The sequence below is a fragment of the Protopterus annectens genome, chromosome 3.part1, assembly GCF_019279795.1.
Source record: "Protopterus annectens isolate FY-2018-M chromosome 3.part1, PAN1.0, whole genome shotgun sequence".
Taxonomy (NCBI): Eukaryota; Metazoa; Chordata; order Ceratodontiformes; family Protopteridae; genus Protopterus; species Protopterus annectens.
This window is the reverse complement of record NC_056732.1, coordinates 1,589,031,191-1,589,044,539: the sequence shown is the minus strand read 5'-3', so window position 1 is coordinate 1,589,044,539 and position 13,349 is coordinate 1,589,031,191. Positions and strand designations below refer to the sequence as shown.

At 37.8% G+C, this 13,349-nt stretch overlaps 1 protein-coding gene across 1 annotated transcript in view; it reads left to right on the top strand.

The window, feature by feature from the left end:
* LOC122797821 (vomeronasal type-2 receptor 26-like) overlaps positions 1-13,349 on the top strand; it is a 98,714-nt gene that overhangs the window by 22,809 nt on the left and 62,556 nt on the right. Inside the window, exon 2 of the mRNA XM_044066344.1 lies at positions 10,941-11,064. Coding sequence (XP_043922279.1) covers positions 10,941-11,064 — 124 coding nt within the window. The remainder of the gene's footprint in view (positions 1-10,940; positions 11,065-13,349) is intronic.

The following is a 13,349-nucleotide window of genomic DNA, read 5'->3' as shown; positions in this document are numbered from 1 at the left end:
CAATAATAAAGAAGCGGACATAATATTACTAACTATATACAATATGTACAATAGTGCTGCTTAAGGATATTACAACCTTTGAAGATAGTCTTAGTGAAAAAATATATATGAGAGAAGGTATGTACTGAAAATATACATAATGTATTACCCTTCATTTTAGATATAAAGACCAGATAGAAGAGGAAAATTAATACTTATCCTGAGCCACAAAAAGAGCGAAATAAAAGAAAGAGAGTTAAAGAAGAATATAGAGGAAAAGCTTTTAGTAATAATGTACCATCTAAGTTTACAGATACTTAGTTTTCAGCCAAATGCTCGAATATGATATTCCAGAATTTCTGGAAATAGGTACGTTTTTAGAATTTGTTATTAAAAGTTTTTGTGAAGTAATGTAATTAACCGCCGTATTCCTAAAACCTCTCCAAGACATCGTAGTGCAATCTAACCAGTGTTTGGTTATGTAGAATTTGACTAGTAGGCAAAGTATTATTAAGGTATGAAATCTTAAGTTTGATATTTTAAGATTAATAATATGTAGTAACGCCATCTCCCATGAGAGGATTGATTTGTGGTACCCCATTTTGTCGTCTCACCTTGAGAGAGCACCAAATGCTGTGAGAATATCTACAGAACCATAATAAATATAAAATGTCTGCATGAGAGTAGGAGCAGAAGGGGCATGTAAAGGATACATCCAGGTTAAATTTATTTAAATGAGTGGGCGTAAAGTATAAGTTATTGTTGATCATAAATTGTGTATAGGTGAGCTTTTTGAATGGGGAAAATAGGAGGGTGGATTTGATGGCTGATAGTTTTTGTTCTTCTACTAGATTAGAACCTTGTTGGTCCCAGTAGCCCGTGTACACAATTTTATCTTGATACTGGATTGTGTGTATAAGATTATAAGAGAGGGCCAACATACTCTTTTTGCTGGATAAAACTTGCAACAATTTAGATACCTGGTTGGAATCAGACTTGTCAATAGTGACACCTTGAAGTAAAGATGCGATCATTTCTCTTATTTGACGAAGTATTATGGTGTATTTTTTGGTTAACTTTAAGATATCTCATAGTTCTAGAAGCAAGGAGTCTCTATATTTATAAATGTCCCAAAGTATGTAATGTTTTATTAGAGGGTATTCAACAAGGTTAATCATGCTATCATTCAATTTCAGATTAGGGTTTAGGTGGATTGCTTGGAATAGAAGCAGAGCTTTTTCTAACTTCAGGAATTTAAAGATATCTTGAAAGATTTTGACTTTATCCTTCAGGATATGATGCAGCTTTATTTTTGTAAGAGTTAATGGCTCTAAGAAGGGGGTGCTTTGGGGTTAAAATTATTATTCAGAACATGGTTGTACCACATTTATACCCAAGAAGGAGTCCATATTTGGTTGTTTGATTGGTAGTTGGCAATCAAAATTACTCTGTTGGCATGCAGGCTTCTATAGTAAAGTTGAATGTCTGGCATGCCTAGGCCTCCCCTAGATTTTGGAAAAATAAGTCTTTGATATGATACTCTTACTGACTTTGGATGCCAGATGAATTTTGCAAGAGCTTTGTGAATCTTAGTGAAAAACGTATTAGCAATGGAAGAGAAAGATGCATGAAAGTGATAGAGAAACTTTGGGAGGATATTAATTTTAATGACAGAGGTTTTAGATAGGATGGGCAGTTTCATCTGCTGCCATCTGGCATGTCCTGGGAGAGTCCCGACCATAATTTGGTTAAACTACAATGCAATGTAGAAGAGGAGGAGTGGTTAAACCAAATCCCTAGATATTTGAATGTGTAGACCATATTAAAGGGAGAGTCTGGAAAGTGAGTTTCCCTGTGAGCTATAGGATTGATTGGGAATATCTAGGATTTGTTTTGATTAATTTTATAGTCAGATATATGTGTAAAGGTATTTAAGGTAGTGACTAACTTCTTGAGATCTACATTGGGATGTCCGTGATATAAATTCAAGTCATCTGCAAATGCGGTCAGATGTATCTTGGTATGTAGTATTTTAGGTATTGAGTGATGTGTCTTTTGCAAAATGGATAAGAAAAGGGGCTCTAGGTATAGGTTGAATAAAAGAGGAGAAAGGGGGCATCCTTGTCTGGTGCCATTGGAAATTCTTATCGGTTTTGAATAGTTCTTATTGATATATAGGTGCGTATAGGAGCTATTGTATAGAATCTTGACAATATTGATGAACTCAGTGGGGATATCAAAGTGAGATATAACTGTAAATATGAAGTTCCAGTTGACCCTATCAAATGCCTTACATCCGTCCAATACCATTGGATTTTTATATTTCTTGGTAAGTTTAACCATAGTTTCTAGTGTCACTGTATTTTCCCAGGTATATCTGCTGGACATGAAACCTGAGTTCTTTAGATATTAAAGAGGGGATTACTTTCTTAAGTCTTTCAGCTAACAGAGATGATAAAATTTTAATATTTACGTTCATTAGTGAGATCGGCCTCTAACTATTCAGGTTCGATTTATCCAAGTTATTTTTGGGGATCAGTATGGTCTTTGAATGGTTAATGTAGAGGTCCGAGATACCATTGAGGGATATACACTTAAATAGCTTAAGCAAAATGGGAGCTAAATTATCTTTAAAAGTTTTATAGAAATCCAGAGATGTAGCCATCTGGACCTGGACCCTTTCCTAACATAAGGTTTCCAATGGCATTTACTTCTTCTTGTTGACTTAATGGGGCAGATAAGATTGCTTTCTGGTCTTCATTAAGCTTTGGGAATGTGATATTGCTGAGATAGTCTTTTATCTCTGAAATTGAGAGATTTGGTGGTCATTACTAGCATAGATGTCTGAGTATATCTGGTGAAATAGTTGAGTAATTTGTGTATCTGATTTATAAAGTTTATCTTGATGGTAGATAAGGGCTATCCTGGGAGATTCCTGTTTATTTTCAATTAACCTAGCTAATGCTTTGGAGGGGGTTTGCATCCATTCAGAATATTTAGTTATAAACCTTAGTTCCTGTAGGGAATAGTTGGATTGATGGAGGTCGAATAATTCTCTTCGCTTATCTATCATTTTAGTTTCCATAGCTAGAGTATAGTTTACTTGATGCCTTTTGTCTAGTTCTGTAATCTCACACATTAGGTGGACCTCCTTTTCTTTCCTCTTTTTCTTAAGATATGTGGATTTTTGAATAATCATTCCTCTAATTACCACTTTACATGCAGCCCACTGGACATCATACGGGATGTCTGTGTTACGAGTGTCCATGTTAAACTCTATTAGAACTTTGGCTATTTCATCAGTAACTTTTGGGTTATATAAAATATTATTTAGAGACCAGTTAGAGCCTCTAGCTAGTATAGGTGGGCTGTGTGCAAAGTTTATTATTAAAGTAATCTTTGAATGGTCTGACAAAAGGCTAGGTTTAACCAAATATTTTATTTGCCATTTTATTAATCCTTCTGACATTAGAAAAAAAGTCTAGACATGGCCAAGAGTTATGACATCTAGAGAAATATGTATATTTATTGCTGTTCTGTATGTCATCACCAAAGGAGATGGGGTCAACCAGTCCAAAGTCTGAGATTAAATCCATGAAGGCTAGGGAGGCTTGTGTATTGTATGATTTGGATTTACTATAACTATCAAAGCTAGGGTCATTTACCGCGTTCCAGTTCCCCGCCCCCAGGATATAGTGATAATTGGGAAAATTAATTAAGATGTTATAGATTTTCAAAATAAAGTTATGTTGCCCAGAGCACGGCGCATAAATATTTAAAAACAAGATTGGTTTACTAAGTAATGGGTTTAAGCACATGAAATAACACCATCTACCCCTGGCCTGAACCCCTATCTATAACAGAGGCTTGAAATGAGTTTTTAATAATAATTGCTACCCCTTTAGAATTACAACTGTTTCCTGCCAAAATAATATCTGTTATCCATTTCTTATTCTTTTCATTTATCCGCTCTTCCTCCGGGATATCTGATTCTTGAATATAGCAAATATCTGCTTCTGCCTTTAAGAGTAGGTGCATTAGAAGATTTCTTTTATTTTTATCCTGGAGCCCTCTTACAATTCAGGAGATTAATTTCCACACCTTATCCATATCTTTCGGGGTGTCAGGTTAAAATTAACAGTGTGGTTTAAATGACTAAAAGTAAGAGGTCTGGTGAATGGCTCAAGATTAATTCGTAAATTAGGTACATTTGTGACAAAGAATAAAAACGCAGCACTGATCTCTGTCAAATCTACTCCTGTGCCTACCCACTTAACCCCTATATTTGAGAGAGAGAAAGAAAAAATGAACAGGTAAACACATCCTTAAGAATGCTGGGTAGTTAACAAAAACAAGATAGCTATATCTACATTCTATGTGCATCCCTGACTTAGTTCCAAACGTCATCATCAAGAACCCTATTTAATGTATTCACCTAACTCTTAACTAAGGGTTCTGCCAATTACGGTAAATATAATATTATACAAGCATCAAATCACATGCACTTATTAAGCATTTTATACTAATAAATGGTATATGATATCTAAAATCTAACTTCTGGAAAGGGAAAAGAGAGTAAAGAAGAGAAATATCAAAAATCCGATGTATGTACATATAAAAGAGAGTTATTGTAAAGCAGTTATTTATGGATATTGCTAAAAAATATATATAATTCCTAGTAGAGAAACCAAGCTAAGAATAGGAAGTTTTGTAGACATATCAATTTGTTGCTAAACATATCATAACTTTCAACTAGCGTCACTTAAAACCTGTTCAATTATCTGGATTAGCACAAAATACACTAAATACTTTATCTTCATAAAGTTGTAGATTGTAGCCTTTACTTTGTAGTTCATGTATGCATCTCCTATGAATGTATTATTTGAGCATATAAAATCGGTTCAAATTAGGAAGGTTTGTGGTTTCCCCAACAATGCAGTTCGCTATATTGCAGCCGATTTATCGAACAGTCATTGCATACATATGTTAGCAACTGGCACCTTGATTCTCTTCCTCTTTAGATAGTTTATGATATTAAACATTGCAATGTCGCATAGATAGAGAAAGAGGTGCATAGCGACTAGAAAATATATAGCAGGTCTGAATCATACCGCCTTTAAAACAGCCAGGTCAAGCTCCCCACATTCATGGAGAGAGTAGCACAAAAATGTGTTCTTTAAGAAAGAGATGCATCTATGTAGGTTAAAGTGGGGAGGCAATTTGCCTTGTATGACCACATATATTTAATACACTTGTACCTCAAATGATCTCTTTACCTTTGCTATTACAAAGGAATTAGTCAATGTTCAGTTAACAGTCCTGTCAGCATCTGTATGAGGGTGGGGAAGTCGTCTGTTGAGAGGAGAGACAATTTCTTAGACACGAAGACATTGCAGAGTCCCGATGAACAGGTTGAATCGGAAGGAAGCTCTTTTTAATGCACTTGCTTATTAGGGTCACCAGTTGCTCCACTTAAGGGTCCCACTGGCTGCATCTCGTTGATGTGACCGTTCCTGGGAGCCGTGAACGACAATGGATCCTTCTTTTTAGTTTAACTTACACAACTTTAATAAAACTAATGCATGTATGTATTTAAGATCGAAAGACTGGGACCGGGAGCGCTAAGAATTAGAGCTGGTAGGTAAAGGTGCAACATTTTCCGTATCTATGCTTCCGGTAGTTTGCCAAAGCACTTCATAAAGACTGAATTAGCTTCCTTAGGCAAAACCATGGCATATTTTATATCATTGTGGTAAAAAGAAAGTGTGTTGGAGAATCTCATTTGGAATTTAATCTTGCGTTTAATTTTGTCTGCGCAGTATGGAGAGAGTTTATGGTGTCTTTCCTTGATTTCTAGAGGAAGATCCTGCGATATAGAAATTGTATAGCTATTCCACATAAAGTGTTTTTATTTTTTGAATGCAGAGAGGATAGATTGTACATCCTGATAGTTAAGAAGTTTCACATAAATTGCTCTTGGGATTGTGGTGCTGTGGTTTTTATAGAGAGCTCGGTGCGCTCTTTCAATTATGCATTCATCTGTAGATTCCCTTGATTGTAGTAAAACACTAAAGATTTGTTTAAGTGTTGGAAGCAGTTGATTCTGTTCGCATTTTTCCGGTAGCCCTCTGATAATGAGATTGTTCCGTCTGCTCCTCGCTTCCAGGTCCAGGATTTTTAACTGTATGCCAGTCAGTCTTGTCTTTAGCTCTTATTTCTTTCAGCTGCTCAATTTCTAACTCATTAGTTCTGGTTTTCCCTTCTACTAAGTCCAGTCTCCCAACAGTTTGGTTTATTGTACCTCCAAATTTATTAAGCTGTTCTGAGAATCCTTGAACTGCAGATTGCAATGGTAAAAGGGCACTCTTCAGATCCTCCATATGAATGGTGTTTTTAGGCTTTTGTTTTGTGTTTTCTTTAACTTGTTCCTGTTGAATTTTGGATGTTTTCTGTCTTTTCAATAAAACTTCTTTTTCAGGGGATGCTATCGCCGATAATTTAGTTTTGGAGGTTTGAGTATCCATACCTTCTATTTCCTTAGACATTTTCTCGCCGCAACTTCATTTACTTTTTTCCCTTGTGGTTGCTGTCTGTTGCTGGGGTGCTGAAGCCTTCAGGCCTCTATTTTACATGTGGAAACTCATGTTGGTAACTGCCAGATAACAAAACTAACTTTATGTTATGAGCACCACGATTTTGAGGGTCAATAAGATGAGTTCAGGTTAAGTGTTGGCTCTTCTTCTCTGAGAGATACTCGTATATCCCGATTTGTTGGCTATTACTTTATTTCCAGTAGTTTGGTTAAGAGCTTTGTGGAGAAGGTTTTACGTAAATGACCACCATCTTGGAATCTTTTTTCATAAAATTTTAAGAAATTAAAATGGATGAGCACTTTTGTCTGTTTAAGTATCAGACCTCATTAGAAGACAGTACACACAGTCCTAGATATTAACTTTTAAGAAGCCTGTCATGTGACTAAGAAGTAAAATTGTAGCAGATCCTTCACATGAAAGCTAAATAGTAAAATGTTATGAATTGTCAGAATTAATGGATAAAAATTATGAAAGTTAGTTGCAAGTCAGCATAAAATGGTTTCAAAAGCATCACCCATATGTATGCTAATAGAAAAATGTATGCAATACATACAAATATTAGCGGTAAAAAACCTCTCAAAGAAATCAAATGTCATTCTTGATACACTTGATATATTAACGTTCTCATTTAACCCTGGTGAGCTTCTTGCAGCAGTTTTGAGTTGCCATAGTAACTCACAAATTCCAGGTGAAGTTGTATATTTTTAAGTATGGAAAATGAATACATAACTGTGTTGCTGTAAACGTTTGACTCTTTAGCAAGGGTTATCCATATAGTGCTCTTCAATATACAGTAAGTATGTTGATGTGTTCCATGTTACCTATATGAAACCTATGAATATCTTTAAATATGTGTCCAGGATGGCAATTGCCAGACTGTAGTAGGGCATTTTTACTAAACGGTTTCCTGTCTACACTAGAAACAAGAATAACATCCAACGTTTTGGTAACATTAACATCCAAAAAAATTAGTGCTAAAAGTTTGACAGCTTCCCATAAATCTGATACCAAATTCTATTCATAAAATTCATTAAACATAGACTGTGGGCCCCTCCAAATGACCCAACAATCATCAAGGTGGTGTCTCCATGTGTCAATTTGATTAAAAAAAACATTCTTGTTATTCTTGTTATTACCTGCTTAAAATAACACATGAAAATATCAGCATATACTGGTGCAAATGTCTTACCCATGGCAGTACCCCTAACTTGGAAAAACATAAATCATGACAGTAGAAAACATTATCAGTTAAAACCAGCTCAGTTAATTGAACTAAAAAGTCATTGGACTCAAAGAGATAACAATCAGCATCACAGAGACAGTATCTAAGGGCAGGCAACCAGCATAATGTGGTAGAGCAATCTTAGAATTGGTATTTAAATATAAAATACATTTTTATTTTATTTTATTTTAATGTATGTATTTATGCATGTATTCAAATATTTATTTTTTTGGATACACCATTTTTATCATGTTGCTCTCAATTACATGAGTATACAACTGTCATATACTCATATGCATGTATGTGTATATATATATATATATATATATATATATATATATACACATATACACACACACACACACACACACACACACACACACACACACACACACACACACACATATTGCTAACTCTAAAATGGCTGCATCTTGGAGTGAAGGGAATTTTCTGAGATAGTTCAATCCCGAAATGAGAACAATCAACATCATTCCTTATTGTTCACATTACACAGTGGCAGTCTCATGTTCATAGGTTCATAGGTAAGTACTAGGCTATCTGCCCATGGGCATTTATAAGCCTAGCCACAGAGTGATGGCTTTCGCCTCCCCATTAGATTAGTAACCTGGGCCTCTGTCAATAGGGCTCCTGAAGTGATCCCAGGGTAGAACGTACGATTACCCATCCACTCATCAAGATTTCTCTTATAGAGGGTCAGAGAGGAGCTCTGTCGAATATGGATTGGGATTCTATTCCAGTGTGAGGGGAGTCGCTGGGACAGGAATCTATCCCTCCAGCATGTCCTGTTTATTGTTGTTTATAGGTTCAAGTCACTAGAACAAGTGATTCTGACAGATCTCGTTTTTTTGAGGTGAAGCATGTCCATTAGTTCAGGGTTTGACATAGCCCTATAGGTCAGGCATAGGTCACCTCTGAGCAAACGGTAAGCGACTGAGAAGAGCTGGAGCTTTTTTAGTCGTGCTTCATAGGGTAATTGTTTAAGGCCCTTAATCCTCTTAGTGAGGTACTACTGTGGTCTTTCTAGTTGTTGCAGGTGTCTAGTGAGGTACATCCCAAATGGGGCATTGTACTCTATTATGGGCCTAATGAGTGAGGAGTAAAGGGGCACAATCACCTCCTTGGATCTGGATGAGAAATCCTTTGTGATCAGGTGTGCCACATAGAAGGATTTCCTGACAGTTTTGGCTATGTGGTTATCAAAGGAGAGCATGCTATCTACTTGGGTACCCAGGTCCCTAATTACTTCTTCTGTACTTAGTGGATTCCCATCTATGTGGTAGTTTGTAGGTACTTTGTTTTTCCCAAATGGGATTACTATGCATTTTTTGGCATTTAGCTTGAGGCCGTGACTTTGACACCAGGTGTTTGTGAGACCCTTTTGCAGGATGTCTGTGTCAGCTGGAGAGTCAATTATTGCACCCAATTTACAGTCATCTGCGAACTTGGTTAGCCACAGTCCCTCCACCTTTGCCTGTACTTCGGAAAAATATATACCAAACAGGAGGGGTCCCAGGACTGAGCCCTGTGGGACTCCGCTTGTGACTGGTTTAGAGTCAGACATGGCGCCTTCCACTCTTACCATGTGGGTTCTGTCTGAGAGCCAATTGGCAACCCATCTCTTGACATAGGGGTTAATATTTAAGCTGGTGAGTTTGTCTATGATTCCTGAGTGTGGGATGGTGTTGAACGCCTTAGCGAGGTCCAGATATGCTGTGTGGACCACCTTCCCTTCATCTATGGCCTTGGTGACTGTTTTGAAGAAGTCGACCAAGTTCAGGAGGCAAGATCTGCCTTTAACAAAGCCAAACTGGGTGGGGTCCAGTGTCTGGAGGTTCCCAATGTCCCTGTTAATGAGCTCCATGATAATGCGTTCCATGGCTTTGCAGACCAAGCTAGTCAAGCTTATAGGGCGATAGTTCCTAGGGTCAGTTGTGTCACCACCTTTGTGGAGTGGTACAACTGTTGCTGTATGCCATTCTTTGGGTACATAGCTTGTAGAGATGCTGAGTTTGAATAGTGATTTGAGATGGGGGGGGTTAGTTCATTTTGAAGCTTGTGTAAGACACAACCTGGGATAGCATCTGGTCCCATTGATGCTGTGTTTTTGGCCTTCACAAGGGCTGTCTTTACTTGTGTGTCTGAGATATCTGGAGCACCACATTCTTCTGGGGTGGGTGCTAGCCCCTTTGGTGGAGAGGGGGGGAGAAGTTTGCACTGAACTTGTCAGCCAGGATGTTGGCAATGTCGGTTGGTTCAGTGTATTTATGGTCATTATGCACTAGCTCGGAGCATATCTGAGAGTTTGCCCCTAGACTCTTGACATAGTTAAAGAAGGCCTTGTGGTTATCCTTAGAGTCATTGGCTATTTTTCTTTTGAAGTTGGCCTTGGATGATTTAATGAGGGAGTGCACTTCTGCCTTGCTCCTAAATGAAAACTGTTCCAAATGTAAAATCTCCCAGATGGACCATCTCTGATACAAATGCATAATTTATGAAGGAGATCTAAATAAAAGCAAACCTGCAATACTATCTCAACCATTAGGTCTCCATTTTCACCTTACATCCCTATTTTGTTTTCTTTGCTGCCTTCCTCTGTAGTATGCCCATGATCTCATGCACAGAGGGCAGCATAAGTTGGCCTTCATTAGAAGTCAATGAGGAGTTATTATCCCTTTCACTTTAATACTGATGATGCCCATCTTAATGAGAAAGGTTGTTGTCACTGTGTGTGTGTGTGTGTGTGTGTGTGTGTGTGTGTGTGTGTGTGTGTGTGTGTGTGTGTGTGTGTGTGTGTATGTGTAAAGGATTGCAAGAAAATTTGCATGTAAATCCTGTCATCTGGCAGTGTATCACTTAATTGCATGATTTGCTAAATGAGGAAACCAGAAAGATTTACTTTCAGCACACATTTTTGCATAAACTGTCTAATGTAGACCACCAAATAATAAACTTCCTCTAACAGAGCCTAGGTCATATTCACTAAGATTCTTCTTACATACTGCATTATTCGGAACATGGCACTTATGAATAAAGGTCTCGGGTCATTTTTGAAAAGAGCCATATTTGCCTAGTACTTCTTGCCTGGTTACAAATATGAAAATAAACTTCTTTTTCATCTTCAACAGGTTCCCATTTCTGTCTGCACTGAGAGTTGTTCCCCAGGATACAGGAAGGCTGACCAGCGGGGACAACCCAAGTGTTGCTTCATCTGTATCCCCTGTTCTGAGGGTGAGATCTCTAACCAGACTGGTAAGTCATCAGCAAGAGTAGTGTGCAACACATTAAATTTAACAATTAAAACAAAAGTAAAAGGGGTGAAAGAACATTCTTTCTTAAAGTGATTCATATCCTGTTGGACTCAGTCTGAAAAATCCTTTACCATTAGAGGATATTATGCAGGAGTAGGGCATGTGTCCCGTTTTAGTGTTCTCATTCAGTCTCAGATTAGAATTTATCTTTTTTTGTTTGTTTGTTTGCTTCTCTGCCACCCATGTAGTTTACCTACTAATTGGGTTATATGTTATTGCAATAACGTAATTGTATTATTTATTTACTTTTGTTTACTGGGATAGTCCGACTGGGTGGTAGCCCATTTCCAGCAGAGGCCCCGGGAGAAAAGCTCCAGAATAAGTACATTAATTAAAAGTTACAAAAAACATTTGCAGAGAACAGTATTTGGAGATTATACAATATGTAGAGGATTTTACAAAACAAAAATTTAACAGTGAACAATACTTAGAGATTTTACAAAACTAAACCCAATGCAAGTAAGAGGCTAATAATTGAGTAAATACCAAGAGACACAAACAATAGAGCACATAATAAGGTACTTTGTGTATAGAGGCTTGATTTTGTGCCATATAATTGACAGAGGCTGAAAGTGTAATAAGCTGAGCCTGGGGAAAGAAGTATATAGCTGGATAGTTTAGATCTGTAGGTATATGATAAAACAACTGCATCTAAGAAGCAGTAGTTGTAAGTTAAGTCTACTGTATATGACATAGAGGGAACTGAGGAAGGAAGACAAACTAATGGGGATAAAAGTAGACAGAGAAGTAGGGTAAACAGGAGAAGTGGGAAGACTTAGGAGATAGTGGTGAATGTGAAGTTGGAAGAGAAGAAAGCTGGAAATTCAGAAGGAAATAGAAGGGAGTGAGAAGGAGAGGAGTAATCAGTTAGGGTTGAGTCATGGTATGCAGGGGGAGAATAAGTAGAAATGAAGTAGAGATTGAGGGCTAAGGAAGAAGAACAGGAAAAGAGAAAGAGGACGTTGTCAGCCAGGACTAGAGCATGAGCAGAACCAGTCGCTTCCTAGGTAGTCTTTCAGTAGAGATTTGAAGTGAGATGTGTTGGGAGTAATTATTATGTTCTGAAGGATGGAATTACATTTTTGGTGATGTAGTTTGACTAAAGAGAGTCACCAGCTCTAATGTGGGGTTTGGTGACATGTAGGAGGGATTTAGTGGAAGAGCGGTGGTATCTTGACCTTGCCAAGGACTTCGACACTACTCCCCCTTTCTGGAATTATAGATAAACTCACTAAACTAGGTATAAATCGCTACGTCACAAGATGGGCTGCCAAGTGGCTCACTGACTTTTAGTCCTTTTTAATTTAATTGCATTTTTTAAACTGTGTTTGGTCTAATATTGCTACATACTCAAGTGTGCCAGCTTGGCCTGCATGTGAATTGTTTTTACTGCTGTTTTAGCTACTTTTCTGTAAAAAAAATATATATTATAAGCCTGTTTCCTACCTTTCCTGTAACTAGTGTAGTCCAGATACAGATTTGCTGTATCCAGGACTGTATGTAAACTTCTGAGCCCCCCCAAGCCTTTCTGTGTTGGAGGGAAGCCTTCTAACTTATCAGTGGGAGTGGTAAGGACTAGGTAACCTGTCGTAGGTACATAGGTTCATAGGTTCATACTAGGCTATCTGCCCTGGGGCAATTACAAGCCTAGCCTGATTTTGTTTGGCTTATGCCACCCCTTGATTTGAGTATACTGTGCCCTTTTTAAGGTTTAGTTTACTGTGGCTCTGTCTAATAGTGACAGGGAAGTAATCCCCGGGACAAACCTACGATCCCCCATCCACTCATCAAGATTCTTCTTGAAGAGATTCAGTGAGGTGCTCTGCCTAACATGAATTGGAATTCTATTCCAGAGGGAAGGGAACCTTTGGGTTATGAATCTGTCCCTCCAGCAAGTTCTATTTATTTCTGTGCTGAGGTTCAAGTCCCTCGAGCATGTGGCTCTAAGGGATTTAGATTTACTGAGGTGGAGCATGTCCATTAATTCTGGATTGGACATAGCTTTATATGTCAGGCATAGATTGCCTCGAAGTAGGCGGTATGCAACTGAGTAGAGCTGGAGTTTTTTTAACCGGGCAGCATATGGCATCTGCTTGAGTCCCTTGATCCTCTTGGTGAGGTACTTTTGGGGTCTTTCTAATTGCTGCAGGTGTCGGGTAAGGTACATCCCAAAAAGGGCATTATATTCTATGATAGGCCTGATGAGGGATGAATAAAAGGGCACGA